The 17,150-nt window shown below is 35.2% G+C and overlaps 1 protein-coding gene across 14 annotated transcripts in view; it reads right to left on the bottom strand.

The window, feature by feature from the left end:
• Positions 1 to 17,150, bottom strand: part of KIF21A (kinesin family member 21A) — a 174,268-nt gene that overhangs the window by 71,257 nt on the left and 85,861 nt on the right. For all 14 annotated transcript variants that reach the window (XM_070454578.1, XM_070454574.1, XM_070454576.1 and 11 more), the window contains exons 2-7: positions 7,738 to 7,960; positions 7,425 to 7,607; positions 5,916 to 6,065; positions 4,701 to 4,835; positions 4,060 to 4,227; positions 2,097 to 2,212 (exon numbers count right to left, since the gene is read on the bottom strand). In XM_070454578.1, the coding sequence (XP_070310679.1) occupies positions 2,097 to 2,212; positions 4,060 to 4,227; positions 4,701 to 4,835; positions 5,916 to 6,065; positions 7,425 to 7,607; positions 7,738 to 7,960 (975 nt within the window). The remainder of the gene's footprint in view (positions 1 to 2,096; positions 2,213 to 4,059; positions 4,228 to 4,700; positions 4,836 to 5,915; positions 6,066 to 7,424; positions 7,608 to 7,737; positions 7,961 to 17,150) is intronic.

Raw genomic sequence — 17,150 nt, 5'->3', positions numbered from 1 at the left:
CACTGATGTGGCCTGGGTTCAATCCTTTGTCAGGGAACTGAGATCCCATAAGCCATGCAGTACAGCATAAACAAATAAAGTTATTTATCTTATATGTTACTATATCATATTATTCATAAGGGAGGAAATGTATCACAATATTAACAATAGTTACCTATAGGTAGTAGAAAACATGATTAATTTTTATTCATATTTTATATTTTTCAGGGTTTTTGCTATAAAATTCTTAAAGTATTAAACATTATAAACATATAAAAGCCAGGTTGGTTTTTTTAAAAAGTGACCAAATCGTTCATATAAATCTATGCAATTTGTTTCCACAAATTATCTTTGATCTAATTTTTCTTTAAGAGTAATTTGTATAAACATCACAAAATAAAGGCATTTTGTTCTCCAACGCTTATACGAAGTACGATGCTTTTGAAAGAGGAGACTAATCTCATAATTTTATGAGTGTGACTGAAAATGGGACTGGGCTTCCCTGATGGTCAGATGGTAAAGAATCTGCCTGTAATACAGGAGACCTGGATTTAATCCCTGGGTCGGGAAGATCCCCTAGAGAAGGGAATGGCTATCCACTCCAGTATTCTTGCCTGGAGAATTCCATGAACAGAGGAGAATGGGATTAGAAGAAAGGAGTTACCACCCACTTGGGTAATGGGTGAGGAACATCTGAGATTCTTTAGCTGTCTCTTGGATAAACCTCAAGAGGAATTCAAAATCCATAGTGCAAATATCTTAGATTATTACAGGGCAAGCAAACTCTCAGAAGTACTGAAGTATTCAAAAGTATTGACACTGGTAAGGGGAAGAGGTTTAGTATCTCTTCTTTGTTACAAAACAAAGATATACTATGAAGTAAAGAAATAAATATTGGAAAAGGCTACAATTTAGCAAACTTTAATAATTTATAGTTGGTTTAAAAAACAAAAATTTTTGTGTAGTTACAATAAGGTTCAGATTGATATTTAAAGTCAAATGAAAATATAGAACAGAAGAAATATGGACAAATGGAAGCAATACAAAGGATATGCTAGAAGAGGGATGAGTCAAGCCAATGCCAATATAAAGAATATAAATATAAAGAAGCAATATAAAAATGATACTGTTCAATTCTATAAAGCAAAACGTTATTTCCAAATCCATCCAACCTCAGCCCAAATAAATTCAACATTATCAAAATTCTTTGAATAATAGTTGTTCAAAGAGAAAATTGGCAAATTTAATTACTGAATTGTTTTATAGCATCAGTTTGTATGTAACGTTGAACTACGCAAAGACTGAATTTAAATGCCAAAAATGTTTTCACTTTTAAAGCCAACATGCTGATGTTTATAAAGAGGAATGCATTACCAAAAGAATACATTTAGCTAATGAAACATATCAGGATGATGCAAAGTACAGAAGAGGAGGAATATCAGGGATTCTGGCAAAGTTAATAACCAGCAAACACCCTATATTTCATTCAATTAATATTTTTAAAGTTTTCTAAAATTAAAAAAAATGTTTAACTTTTAGGAAAATTGTAAAAAAATTAATAATATTTAGCCAGAGGGATGGGGTGGGGAGGAAGGTGGGAGGGGGGTTCAGGATGGGGAACACATGTACACCCGTGGCGGATTCAAGTCAATATATGGCAAAACCAATACAATGTTGTAAAGTAAAATAAATAAATAATTTTTAAAAAATTAATAATATTTAAATTATTTTTTTAATTACATAGAAGACAGCATTTTTCAACAAAATTTTACTAGGCATCAAGTATGTGCCAAGCACTCAAAACTGAAACTCTGTATAGTAGAGAGAACGTATGCCAAGGATTTCATATGCCAAGTGACTGAATAAATTACTTAATCTCTCTGAATTTGAATTTTCTTATCTATAAAATAGGAATAACAATACCTATCTCAAGAGATGTTACAAGAAATATGTGAAATGACATGCAAAAGCACTCATGCACTTGAGGCACTTAATAACTACTAGTTCCTCATTAATTTATTTTATAATAAACAATTCTTATAAATCACTTTTCAAACATTTTAAAAATAATGAACAACTGAAATCCAGGAGTATGGAGGATAAACACTTCTGCATACCTATTGCCCCCAAGAGAGTCCTGTAGCAGTCTTGTCAGCTTAGAATCTCTATAGGGAACATGAGTTGCCCTCTTGCTCTTATCTCCCAATGCACTTATTACATTGCCAAGTGCCAACTAAAAGGTAGAAAGAGAGAGAGGAAAATGATAAAAATGTACTAATTATGACATTTTTAAATGATGAAATCTTATAGAAAATAATACGAAGACATGGCAGAATTGAGACCACTTCTGTTTGGTTTTACTTTACATTTTTATTTTGAAAAATGAAGTAAACTTGAAGCTTTCTATATAACTACTAAGAAACTGACACCAATCAAAATTTAGTGCAATATAAATATCCATAACTCAAAAATACTAAAACATCTATGAAGAGGTTTTCTTTAGAAATTGGAATGTTGTAAGATTGATGACTTCTAAACCATTCTTAGAATTATCAGAGCATCATGAGGTATCTCTCACAAAACTGCCAATTCATGTTGCAAATTCTTCTCCTCAGCTCAATGAAGAAATAAATTGCTAGTTTAACAATTTCATGGAACTTTCTTGTACTATAGCTTCCTTAAATGAAAACAAAAATTTCTTTTAACCACAATAAACATATCAGTATGGTATCTCTGAATAAAGTATTATTAAGTCCAGCAGCACTTAGAAATTCAATGAATCTATGCAATAAGCATCCAATATTTAAGAAGTTAAGTCAAACTGTAGAACTCTTTAGTCCCTCCTCCTGCCATCTACTTCTACTTTTCCTAGTCACTGAACTAGCACCTACAGCATAAGTATTTTCCCTAAATGCTTGCCATACTCGCCTATAACCGTGTTTTTGTTAGAACCAATGGATGCTGCAGAGAGGGCATCAGCATCACACTGTGTCTCAGCCCCCCTTTTCTAGAGTCTGCAATTTTAGCCACTGGTCACACTGAACCTCTACCACACGTCTGAACACGTTTCAATAGCTTGAACAAGAAAACTGAGCAATGGCTTTTGTCTTTTCCAAACAGCACAAATGTAAATACCATACCATGATTTTATATATCAAGAAATTCAAAACAATACACAAAGTCCAGGATCCTGCTCACTCATTCCTCTGACCACAATAATCAACCATATGGTGGGAGCATCAGGATGCATGGTTGGGAAGGCTGGATCTCTCTAATCAGTCTCAATTGATAATTCCCCCACAGAAGGGTTATAATCACGTAACAGCAAATATTAGGCAATGACCAAAAAAAGGACCATATGCTTGGATCCCCTGCTCTAGGAAGAAAGGGAGAAAGGCAAAGCAGAAGACACCTGTCCTGGTGCTGTCAGCATCACAGAAATTTACAATGCCATTACTTTTAAGCAGGAACAAAGAACCACTTTTATAATGAAATCAATAAGAAAAAAAGATTTATTACATAAAAATTTGGTTCAGAACATTTTCTTTCAGATAATAGGAACTTTAGGCTAACTCCAACACAAGATGCTTTCCAATCAATCAAAAACACCACTAGATGGCAGGGTATTAAAGTTAATTCCTAAAATGAGAAAAGTTATCATTTTGAAATAATCATTATTAAATAACATGTTATTATAATTTCCAAAATAAAGTCTGTCATAAAAATGTTAGCATAAAACTACTTTAAAGGTCATCCCATATAATATTTAATATTAAGAGTATATTTTTAAATTTGAGAATTTAAAAATCATTTCTATTATATATATATACATATCTTATGCACACATCATAAAACTTAATCCAACTAATTTTTTACACTTGAAGAAAACTTACAATGTGAAAAGGAGAAAAAAGTTGACAGCCTGACATCAAAATTCAATGCATTACTCATAAGTTTACAGCAATTTTCATTTCTCAGCTCAGTGTATGAAGGATTTCTACTTGGGTATTATATATTATAAAATGGAAAAGGATAATAAAATAACCCTGATATATTCCCAGCACAAAGTCTTAGTCTTACTAGTCCACAGTTGATGGAAATGCCTTCTTTTGCTCTCTCGCCTGTAGCTCCAGTACGTTTCAGTCTTTCTGAACCTGCCAGATCAACAAAATGGAACTTTGCAGTCAGAGTTTCAAATTCATTCATCTGTGATGATTCAGAAATCACTTTATTATCAGTTGCACTTTCCTGTAATTGAGGAAAATAATTGAAAATACCTTATTAATGTGACACTAAATATCTATCCTTCAACCCCATCTTGCCTTCATTTTTCACATAGACAAGTATAGGCCTGTAGTCAAATAAATATAAGCATAAAATGCCTGTTGCAACTAGAACCTTAGACAAAGTTAGATCAAAGAAAGCTATCAACTAAGGCTTTGCTTATATTGAAGAGAAATTTGTAGCATACAGCCCTCAAAAGCAAAGGGTTTCAAGTAATTAATCCATCACCATACTTTCTGGCTACTAGAGACATATAGTCAATTTTTAATTTCAAAATTTTATATGGCTGGCCAGCTTTCGCTTAAATAAATCCAGGGACATCTCATTAGGAAAAGGAATGATTAAACAAACTAAATTTGACACAAATATTCTCTTTGATACTCATGTGATTTTATAGAAATTAAATCTGAAAGTTTAAGACATTAGAACTAACTCACAGCATCTATTTGAGGACACATTCTGGTTTGACACAAGTGAATGGTAAAAATGGCATGTGAACGAGAGCTCTGAACATTCATTTGGGTACTAGCAGTTGTCCGAGATAAAGCACCCAGCTTCAAACACTGCATCATCTAGAAAAGGGAAAGAAAGAGGGGTTTTACTTGAACAATGCTTAAACTAAATCTACACAATCATAAGTCTGAGCTACTGGTTAAAATTCATCGTATTAAAAGATGTACAAGAGGTAGATTGTCTTATTATTTTATTTACAGGCACTTTTTGACCAGAAAGTATAATAGTGTTTGTTTCTGTAAATAGGAGAAAACACTGAGATTCCATTGTTTGTCATTTGTTGATGTCCGCAGCTTCTATTTCAAAACTATTACAGTAGGACACTTTGGAACAAACTAAGCAATAACTGGAATTACTCAGGCTCTTCTGTATTTTCTTATTTGTAACTTTTTTTGGGGACCACTCTAAGTGACTTGCAGATCTTTGTCCCCCACCGGGAATTGAACTCAGGACCCAGGTACTGAAAGCACTGAATCCAAAGCACTGGACTGCCACAGAACTCCCCAGGGTGAGTTTTCTCAACAGTCTTTCTTTAGGAGCCACATACAGGACTGCACGATGTTGCTGTTTAGTCACTGTCATGTCTGACTCTATTGCAACCATGAACTGTAGCCTGCCAGGCTGCTCCTCTGTCCATGGAATTTCCCAGGGACTGAATCTGCGTCTCTTGCATTGCAGGCAGATTCTTTACCACTGAGCCCCCAGGGAAGCCCCACAGCCTCCACGTGTTATAGCAAAAAGCGCAAAGGGCTGTGGTCTCATCCTTCACTTTAAATTATCTAATCCTCTTTTTCTAGGTGTGAAAGAAAACTATACACACAAGGCTTTACATTCTTTAGATGTTATGATAAATGCACTGACTTTATCACAATTATGACATTTTTAATAATAAAATCCTGGAAAAAATGACGAAGAAGATAAAATTTTACCTCACTGCTACTCTTTAGGATACAAATTTCATATTGTGAGCAGCAAAGCTATTAAATAAAGCCAAATGCGCTCTATTTTTTTCCTTTGGCCATGCCTTGAAGCTTGCAAGGATGGAAGTGCCTTCTGCACTGGGAGTACAGAGCCCTAACACTTGCACCACCAGGGAATTCCCCAAACATGCTCTATTTTAACTATAACATAAATGTCACCTCGGATTCGGTATTCACTGTACGTGTTGTGACGCCCACAGTATAAATTCCTCCAGCTGAATCTTCATGAATCCTTATATTTGATTTTTTAGTTTTTGCATCAATATCACGAGTAGTATCAAATAAGTCAAGAACCTCTTCATTATATAGCTATTAAAAGAAGTTTAACATTAGTCATAATCACCTCACGGCTGTAATAACACATATTGCATGTTATCTTTGAAATATACCTTAAAAATTCTTCTAAATGACATATTTATTCAAAATAACACAAAAAAATGACCACAAATAAAAATAAATGCCAGATTTCTTTACAAGGGTAAGAAGAGTAAAAGACTTAATCATGATTAATGAGTTACGGACTAGCTAAAATGATCCACTAACCCTCTGCAAGAGATAAATATTTATAAATACAAGTAAATTATAGAAAAATATGTATCAAATGTAGACAAATCCTAAGCTTGAAAGTTTAGGGAAGGTTTTAAGAATTTTTAGTGTTTGAACTAAAAGTATGTTTTCTTTGGCCCTACAACCCTTCTTAGTATATCTAAAAATTAATACTTAGTATTTTTGCAAGATGAGCAATATATCAATAGACTCTGATGAGATTGTGCTACCACCTTATAAGAGGATGTATACACCAATTTTTCTATCAATATGCTTAGAGTCATAATGCCTAATAACACTTACAGGGTGAAAGGGAAGATAAAAAAAGTTTCTTTTCTTTTTCCGTCATTAGTTACCTTTCTTTTGGTAGAAACACATAATTATATTCTTCTTGGTTTTTATTAAATTGGAATGTCCATTAAAACTAGCAGGAAGATAACTGATGTTAATTTGAATTGTTTTCTATTTTGTGCTATATAATGCTGAATAAAATGTTTCATCAATTATCAAAGTGATTTGCTTAGGTGATCTAGACTACAATTAGACTAGAATGCTCGTTGGACCAAGCATACAGAATTATAATGGTACTGTCCACCCAATTGCAATACTGCTCAAATCTTAAATGTCTTCTTACTAGCATGACCTTCCTACCAGCCTAGACTGCCCTAAATTAATCTAAACCTGCCCTAATCTTTAGATACTGCATTAAAGTACCTGTATATCCTTGTAGTAATACCAGCTTCTGCAGCCAGACTAGTGCTGCAGCATCAATTGTATTATTCCTCATATTCTCTCCCTCCCTTTTGGTCTTAGTTACTGAATTCCCAGCACTTTGTGAACCTAACTACATTACAAAAGTAATTCTCAGAAAAGAAAAAAAACTCTGAAATAAACAATATTAATTGTTATGCTGGTCAAACATCTATAATCTTAAATGCCAATAAGTAAGGAATACTTATTACCTATTATCTCTTGTTATTAGTGCCTATGTTAATTTACTCAAACAACATTTATTGAACACCATATGCCAAGCACTAAAATGGAAGCTGGACTATAAAGTCATAGGGCTACGGTCTTAAGTACAAGACTTAAAGGAAACTAATGACACAGTTAAACCATTACCTCTAAGAACTGGGCATTCACTTTAAAATCTGGAGGAGGAAGTCCGTTTTTAATGGAAGTGTGTTTTTTTTCTTCAATACTCTTGAAAAGATGTTTAACAGCACGAGAAATTATACCCTGTTCTTCCTCAATGATGTTAACATCAAATCCTGTTCCCATTGTGTATGTTTTGCCAGCTCCAGTCTGAATAAAAGAATGGAGAAAAATGGATGCTTGATCTTCATAACATAATCTCAAGCAACAAAAATGAAAGTGGAACTGAACCAACACTTCTGAAAAGTTACAGTGTCTATGAAAGTAATTTGATACTTACTTGTCCATAAGCAAAAACTGTAGCATTATATCCTTCAAAACAGCCGTCAATTAGTTTTTCTATACACTGAGTGTAGATCTGCTCTTGCTGGGAGTCAATGTCAAACACATAATCAAAAGTGAAAGCTTTATCCTTGCCTAGGAAGACTTGAGGCTCTCCAGGCGTTACAGATGTACAAATATGGCATCCTTCAATCCTTTCTTTGGCAAGCTGTGGTCTTATTCTGTGAGGGAAAAAACAGGAAGAAATAAGATACAATAAATGGAAAAAAAACTGAAGAAGTAGGATTTTGAAAATCCTAGCCAAATCTTTTTTAATCACAAAGGCAATCTAGTATTTACACCTTGAGCTGAAAAGTTTAAGTTAAACAATACTGAGCTAATTTCAATATGAGTTACTTAATCCAAAAAAATCATGGCTAAGAGTAAAATTAATCTTAAAATTAAATACTTTTGTGAGAGAATATCTTTTCTCAACTCTGTAAGAAGTAAGAAGACTCAGTTAAGTAAGTTCAACTACCAAAACATTATTTATTGCTATCTTCATTTTAGACTTCTTTTCTTTGTTTCCAGAGAGGATGATATCCAAAAATGAGAAATTAAGAACATAGCATTTATTTTGATACCTGTGACTTACCATTTTTTGCAAACTCTTCACTAATGGTTCCAAAACTTATTTGACCATAACCTTCTGTTAGCTTAACATATTTAAGCATAATTTCAGAATATATAATCCCACATTGTATATTCACTTATAAATATATGCATGTACCATATTGATTTGTCATATGATATACACAAAAGCAGAATTTTGAAAAGAAAGAATTTAAAAATAAAAACACAAAAATGTTCTAAATATTTTCTCTCCAAAACTACTGAATCATCATTTACATCACAGCATTATACTTGATCTACACCCAACTCTCATACTTCAGATTCTAGGACCTTCCTCTTATGCATTAGCATCCTGATTTCAAGGCCTATTTGTCAAAGAAGGAAAGTAAATATGGAGATATGTTACTAACAGAAACAAAATCTGGCCCTGTTTTATTCACTCCATAAACAGGACCATCAGGACATACATGTCACTAATTTATTCTACTTGGGTTTTTAAGAGGTTCCTATTTGCCATGGAGAAAAAGAAGCAATTTAAAGAAGAAAGTAAAGACAACCAGTAATAGAAAATATAAAATGATACAGACAGAAAATAGAAAGGATTTTAAAGAAATCTCATTTTCTGAGATACAGAAATAGAGATCTATAGAAGTGGAGTGAGTTCATCTATTTGTTACAAATAAAGCCAAGCCTAAGTCCAGATCACCTGAGTTTTAATCCTTGGCAATACTGAGAAGGGACTGAATTTCTGTAACCCTGGTTACCTTAAACAGAATTCTGTACTAGCAAAAAAATGTTAAGTAAAGAATGCTATTTATTTATGCAATTTTCCTTTCTTCTGTAATAATGATATTTTTCTTCCATAAAGTCTTCCACTTCAATGATTTATTTTAATAGCATGCAATAATCAATGGGGAGCTGGCTAGGTACTATGGAAAGAGTAATGAAGTGGTCTTTAGGAGACTTGGATTCTAACACTTCTCTTACTCTATAAGTATCATGTGGTCTTCTCTTGGAGCTCCAATTTCCTCACCAGTTGACAGAAACTATCATTTCTAAGATTCCTTTCAGATCTAACACTATTTGTCTGAAGAACTTGAGGAATAATATTTATATACTATTATAAGAAATAAAACAAATGTTTCTTACAAGAAACTATATCCATGGACTATAAAGACAGCCCATTGTAGTAAGCAGCTTTGGCTTTCTGGTTCCACATTTTCTTGATGAGTTGTCTTTCTCAAAGTTAATATTCCCTTGTTTCCAAACTCCCCTTCTCCTGTCTCACTTCATTCATTCATGGGGATAAAAATGATAAATACCATCCTCCTCAGGAGAGTCAAAGGGAGAAAAACAAATCCCCCATCCTCCTTGGAAGATTCACCATCCTATCTGTTGGCCCATTAGAAAAGTCAACTTCAATTACTCCCTATTCCCTACTCCACCTATCTAACCTATCTCTAAGGACTATTAATTATCTCAGAAATAGCTCATCCATTTTCTTCCCTTCCTCATCAAATCACCCTAATCAAGCCACCATTATCTCTTACTTGGATTATTGCAAAAAGTCTTCTCACCAGAGAGCCTGTGTCAAATTCTGCCCCCTATCAATCTGTTCCAGATTGGTATGGATATTTATAAAATATGAAGTTGATATATTTGCAAAATATGAAGTTGATATGATATTTGTAAAATATGGTTGATCACTGCCTTGCCTAAAACTCTTTGTGTGTGTGCTAAGTTGCTTCAGTTGTGTCTGACTTTTGCAATGCTATGGACTATAGCCCACCAGGCTACTCTGTCCATGGGATTCTCCAGGCAAGAATAATGGAGTGGCATGCCATGTCCTCCTCCAGGGGATCTTCCAGACCCAGGGATCGAACCCCCATCTCTTATGTCTCCTGCATTTGCAGGTGGGTTCTTTTACCACTAGCCCCATCTGGGAAGCCCAAAGACTCTCTAGTATACCCTTAAATCATTCTGCAGTCTCCTCTTGCCATGGTTCATCTTCCCATCAAAGGACTTTGGTTAGTGACGGTAGTTGTGGTGATGGTTTATTTTTAGCTGGTTTCACTAACAAATTATGCTTTCTCTAGCATCTATGCTTTCAAATATGATTTTCTCTCCTGGACATTCTTCCTTCTCAATTTCCAACTCCTTTTCCAGCCTGAATATCTTGTTTTCGATCTCTGTTTAGATTTCACTTCTCTCAGAAGCACTCACCTAATTCTGCATTCCACCATAAAGTCATATCTGAGCCAAGGCTGTGTCTCCTGAGAGCTACCCCATTTATTCCAAAGTTCTGCTCTCTCCCTGATTTATAGCTGCACTGTGAAATTTAATAAACTCCAAGTAATAAAACAGATAAACATAAAAACAACTAAATGAAAATGAGCACTAGGCTACTGTTTGAAATCAGTGCCTCATTAATTTTAAGTAAATGACTATAACCACAGGCCATCTTATTTGGCTATTAAAATAATTTTAATTTAGTTTCAACATAAAGAATAAGCACTATTTGAATTGTAGATACTACAGCCAATTTTAGAATGCCAGTGTCACTCAGAATTTACCTAACCTCTACTCACCTGCTTATTATCCTTGCTAATAGAAAGGAGGAGTGCATCTGAAAGATGGATGATATGCAATCATACCATCTGCATGGGTGGGGAGAGTGGCTTTAAAAACCAAAAAGATGGGTGGAACCCTTTTCTACCCAAAACAGGCAACGGCAGCTTCCAAGCAGTATGAGAAATTCCCACCTAGGAGGGGATGGTCTCTGGCACAAGCAGATAATTGGAAGCTGACTACACTTCAAAGTTCAGAGATATATTCACCTTCTCAATTCCCTTTTGAAAATTCAGATTACAAACGCTCCAAATCCCTAAATTTATACTCAGGTCAGGAATTCTCAGATAGTCTTAACCCAAACCAATTAACCTACTTTAATAATGTAGAGTCTGAAATTTACATAGCAATAAGCTTCCATTTAAAAACTATAATTTGATGTTATATAGAGATAAAATATACCACCCTTCTGGGAAAAATAAGACTAAAACTAAAATCTGATATTTATTACTTTACATATTTTGAAATACCTTCTTTCTTTGTTTTTTTATATAAAAATAAGAATATTAAACATACTCATCTAATCCCAACACTAAGAAATAACAAAAAGCCTTCCAGGCTTTTTTTTTTTTTCTTCTTTTATTTTTTATTTATTTATTTTTTCCATTTATTTTTATTAGTTGGAGGCTAATTACATTACATCATTGCAATGGTTTTTGTCATACATTGAAATGAATTAGCCATGGATTTACATGTATTCCCCATCCCGGTCCCCTCTCCCACCTCCCTCTCCACCCGATCCCTCTGGGTCTTCCCAGTGCACCAGGCCCGAGCACTTGTCTCATGCACCCAACCTGGGCTGGTGATCTGTTTCACCCTAGATAATATACATGTTTCAATGCTGTTCTCCTGAATCATCCCACCCTCGCCTTCTCCCAGAGTCCACAAGTCTGTTCCATACATCTGAGTCTCTTTTTCTGTTTTGCATATAGGGTTATCGTTACCATCTTTCTAAAGTCCATATATATGTGTTAGTATACTGTAATGGTCTTTATCTTTCTGGCTTACTTCACTCTGTATAATGGGCTCCAGTTTCATCCATCTCATTAGAACTGATTCAAATGAATTCTTTTTAATGGCTGAGTAATATTCCATGGTGTATATGTACCACAGCTTCCTCATCCATTCGTCTGCTGATGGGCATCTAGGTTGCTTCCATGTCCTGGCTATTATAAACAGTGCTGTGATGAACATTGGGGTGCACGTGGCTCTTTCAGATCTGGTTTCTTCAGTGTGTATGCCCAGAAGTGGGATTGCTGGGTCATATGGCAGTTCTATTTCCAGCTTTTAAAGAAATCTCCACACTGTTTTCCATAGTGGCTGTACTAATTTGCATTCCCACCAACAGTGTAAGAGGGTTCCCTTTTCTCCACACCCTCTCCAGCATTTATTGCTTGTAGACTTTTGGATAGCAGCCATCCTGACTGGCGTGTAATGGTACCTCATTGTGGTTTTGATTTGCATTTCTCTGATAATGAGTGATGGTGAGCATCTTTTCATGTGTTTTTTTGCCATCTGTATGTCTTCCTTGGAGAAATGTCTGTTTAGTTCTTTGGCCCATTTTTTGATTGGGTCATTTATTTTTCTGGAGTTGAGATGGAGGAGTTGCTTGTATATTTTTGAGATGAATCCTTTGTCTGTTGCTTCGTTTGCTATTATTTTCTCCCAATCTGAGGGCTGTCTTTTCACCTTGCTTATAGTTTCCATTGTTGTGCAAAAGCTTTTAAGTTTCATTAGGTCCCATTTGTTTATTTTTGCTTTTGTTTCTAAAATTCTGGGATGTGGGTCGTAGAGGATCCCTTGCAGGCTTTTTTAAATGTTTGTAATCAAACAGCTAGATATATTAATATTTGAAACTGCTTCTTAAAGAAAAACAATTATGCATAAAACTTATGTCATAAATATTTAAGATATTCTAATACTACACAGCAATATTTAAAAAGCCAACAACAATGTGGGTTCTATCTAAAACAGTACTTTGCTAATGGAGATGGATTTTTTTCAAATGTTACAGTGGATATGAATATAGGCAAAGTGGGGCCATTATGGAAAATAGTGACAGTTTCACTAGAGAATATGCTCTGTTTCTTAGCATGAGGTATGGAACCTTTTATCCTTTGTGGGCTATTGACCAATAGGATGGGATGTGAAAGGGGAAAATCCATGGAGAGCCATACAGAAATAAATGTAATTTGTTATAACTAGTTTTTGAAGGTTAAAGGTTTGAAACAAAATATGATACAAGCTGTCAATTATTCAGTTTTAAGATAAAAGGACATTAACAAATGTATCCATGTTCTGAATCTCTCCATCAGCATATAGCAGCTTTTTAGTTTCTGTTCTCACACTTTATTTAAACTGCTTAGACAGAAGGCACCAATGACCTTTTTATTTCCAAATACAATGGATCCTTTTTAGTCTTCATTTTACCTGACACATTTGATCCTATTCACAACCAGTAGAAGAAAAATCTTTTTTCCTCTACCCTTCTAGATTCTCCTGACTAGGACCCTTTTGACAAGACAGATTAACAAAATAAAAACAAACAAGTTTATTAACTTTTGTATTGTGCATATACATGGGAATATTCAGTGATGAGTAAATCAAAGAGTAGTTGCAACTTGAATTTATATAGCATCTTAACAAAAAGAAAAAGGACTTTGAGTTTCTTGAACAGTAAACTGGCAGAATATAAATATGCGTAGGAACTAGTGGAAGATAAAGGCTAATTAAGTAAACTTTATTATGTAGGATCCTTTGGTGCTGTCTCTGATAATTAACTTCTGTCCTTCTTGGAGCAGAACAGAGGGAGAAAACCTTTTAAAAGCTATGTCCTGCTTTTTGGCAAATATCTGTTTCTTTTAATTGCCTTCAATCCAAAACAATGCTTGTGTCAAATTGGCATATAACAGGGTGGCGTTTTCTGCTCCCTACAAACACTATATTTCTCAGCAGTTGGCTTTGTTGACATTCTTTCTGAACTTATCTTTTCCTCTTGTATTTCATATACCAAGTTGCCTTAAAATATCAGTGTTTTCCCTGCCACTAAAGTGTCCCAATTATTTAGCATGGTATCTATTCTAAGATTTTCCTAATCTGAATTCTGCCCACAATTCCACTCTCAAATCTAGTTACATTACTAAGCGACATCAAATCGCTGATCATTTTTTGATCAACTAACTACATACTTTCATTCACTGTGCCAACCTACATGCTTTTCTCTCTACCTAGAATGCTGGATCTCTATGTCTCTGCATAGCAACTTCTTTGCAATTCTTAAAGACTTAACTCAAATATCAGTACATTTATAAAGTTTTCCCTTTCCTCCCAAACTTGATTAATCTATTCAGTTTATACAAGATTTTAGAATGTGACAAGTTGCTTCAGTCGTCTCCGACTCTTTGCAACCCTATGGGCTGTAGCCTGCCAGGCTCCTCTGTCCATGGGATTCTCCAGGCAAGAATACTGGAGTGGGCTGCTGTTCTCTTCTCCAGGGCATCTTGCCAACCCAGGGATTGAATCCGCATCCCCAGTGTCTTCTGTGTTGGCAGGTGAGTTCTTTACCACTGAGCCAACTGGGAAAAGATTTTAGAATAAAAGGTATCAAACTGAATTCTTATTGATCACTAGCAAATGAATTATTTGAGAACTGAGAATATATCTTATTCAATAATTAAATTAATTCAACAGATGTTGATTGACTGACTCCTACAAACTGCTCTAGTTACGGGGGAGGAATATTCCAATACTGGGTATGTGATTATCACAGTAACTTAACTTTTCCCCCATCACTCTACTCTCTTACTAGAAACTTGATCTTGAGCAATTATTTAACAAATTTATTTCTTAATTTTCTAGTCTATAAGATGAATATAGGAGCCTGTACTTAATACTCCTAAAGTTCTAAATTCAAGTTCTATTTTAATTATTCCCTTAAGAAAAGCAAAATGCTGACTTTAAAAGGTATCAACAAACAACCTTTTTCTTCTGCCACACCTTATATCCACCATTAGTCACATTACTCATTCCATATTCTTTACAGTTCCTATTATTCTCTCCAGTTTTTATAGCAATTACTACTGTGACCATAGGGACAAAGAACTTCCTTCATAAAAACATTATGATGGCTCTTTGCAGTGACAGTATCTAGTGAAGACTTGAAGAGAATCTGAGAATAAGACCAGTTAAGTTTCCTTAAATTGGGCCTTGTTTTCTGTTCTCTGCCTAAATAATAATCATAACTGGATTTATCAAATAAGCTAAGAGGACTAGTTCAAGATGTCCTAGATAAAACAGAAAAATAGGACAAGCATATTTGGCAGAATTGGACACAATGTGCTCAGTCACATTTGATTTTTTTGTGGCCAAGTGGATTGTAGCCTGCCAGGCTCCTCTGCCCACGGAATTCTCCAGGCAAGAATAAAGGAGTGGGTAGCCTCTCCTTTCTCCAGGGGATCTTTCTGACCCAGGGATCAAACCTGGGTCTCCCATGTTGCAGGCAGATTCTTTACCATCCAAGCCACCAGGGAAGCCCAGTAATATTTAAGGTCTAATTCTGCCACATATTCTTGGAAGAAGCCTCCTACCATGAGACCTTAGCATACCTACACGTTCTTTTTTTTTAATTTTTAATTGGAGGATAGATGCTTTACAATGTTGTGCTGGTTTCTGCCATACAACAACATAAATCAGTCGTAAGTATACATATGTCCCCTCCCTCTTGAATCCCTGCAAATTCTTGCTCAATATGCCAAGAATGCAAAATTCTGGCAGCTCTTCTCATGGATCACTTCTCAAGGCTGCATTTGCAGCAAGCAACCTTTAGGGATAATGTCCTCCTCCTGACAAAGAGTTGGCTTGCTTTGGCGAAACAATGGAAACAATGAATAAAAATTAAAAACAGTGAATCCCCAAGTTCAGTGTTTCTTTTCCTTCCTATTTCAGTGAGATATAATTGACACGTATGTGCATGCAAGTTGCTTCAGTCATGTTCAACTCTTTGTGACCTTATGGACTGCAGCCGGCCAAGCTCCTCTGTCCATGGGATTCTCCAGGCAAGAATACCAGAGGGAGTTGCCATACCCTTCTCCAGGGGATCTTTTGGACCCAGGGATCGAACCTGTGTCTCTTATGCCTCCTGAATTGGTAGGCAGGTTCTTTACCACTAGTGCCACCTGGGAAGCAGAATAACTGACATACAGCATTGTATTTGAGGGTTTCCCAGGTGGTGCTAATGGTAAAGAATCTGCCTGTCAATGCAGAAGACGCAAAAGATGCAAATTCAGTCCCTAGGTTGGAAAGATCCCCTAGAGGAGGAAATGGCAACCCACTCCAGTAGCCTTTCCTGGAAAAGCCCATGGACAGAGGAACCTGGCGGGCTACAGTCCATGGAGTTGCAAAGAGTTGGACACAACTGAACACACACACACACTGTATATAAATTTCAGGTATACAATACAATGATTTGACTTACATACATTATGAAATGCTTACCACAATAGTTCTGTGAACTTTTATCATCTCATATAGGTACTAAAGATACAGATATTAAAGAAAGAGAAAATATATGCTTTTTCCTTGTGATGAGAAGGTTGCTGTTTCTTGATATCCCACTGTTTACACAGCATTCATGTAATAGGTCTACCTGCATTGCCTCTTTTGGATTAGGGGTTCAGGGATGCAGAATCAGTTCCAACCACCAGGAAACTTATGATGCTTAGTGTGTTGTGAAATAATAAAAATTCTTTGCCTCCAACTCAGGAATCCTGTGTCTTCCGCCATGACATATGAAGCAGTGAAAAGACTAGCTTGTTTACTTGTAAATAGGATAAAATCCCAGACTCTGTACAGGTCTTTTTTAAATTTTTATTTTATTTATTCAGCAGCATTGGATCTTAGTTGCAGCAAGTGGGTCAAGTTATTCTCATTTTTCCCTACAAATAGAAAAGGAATAACACACAAAATGTCATCCTTTTTGCCGTCGGCCATTGTTAATCTATTGTCCTGTTAGAAAACGCCATAGTCCCTAATCTACTGTTTCATAATCATGACAAAATTTTCCGTTACCTAAATGTCTTTATACACTGTCTCTTCTTTTTCTGCTTGAGTTATTCTGATCTCATCCCCATGTGATTTTGGTAGTTGTCTAGTTTACTCAATAATCTGACCTGA

This window comes from Odocoileus virginianus, chromosome 24 (genome assembly GCF_023699985.2).
Source record: "Odocoileus virginianus isolate 20LAN1187 ecotype Illinois chromosome 24, Ovbor_1.2, whole genome shotgun sequence".
Lineage (NCBI taxonomy): Eukaryota > Metazoa > Chordata > Mammalia > Artiodactyla > Cervidae > Odocoileus > Odocoileus virginianus.
The sequence above is the reverse complement of the archived record's forward strand: the minus strand, read 5'-3'. Positions and strand labels throughout refer to the sequence as shown.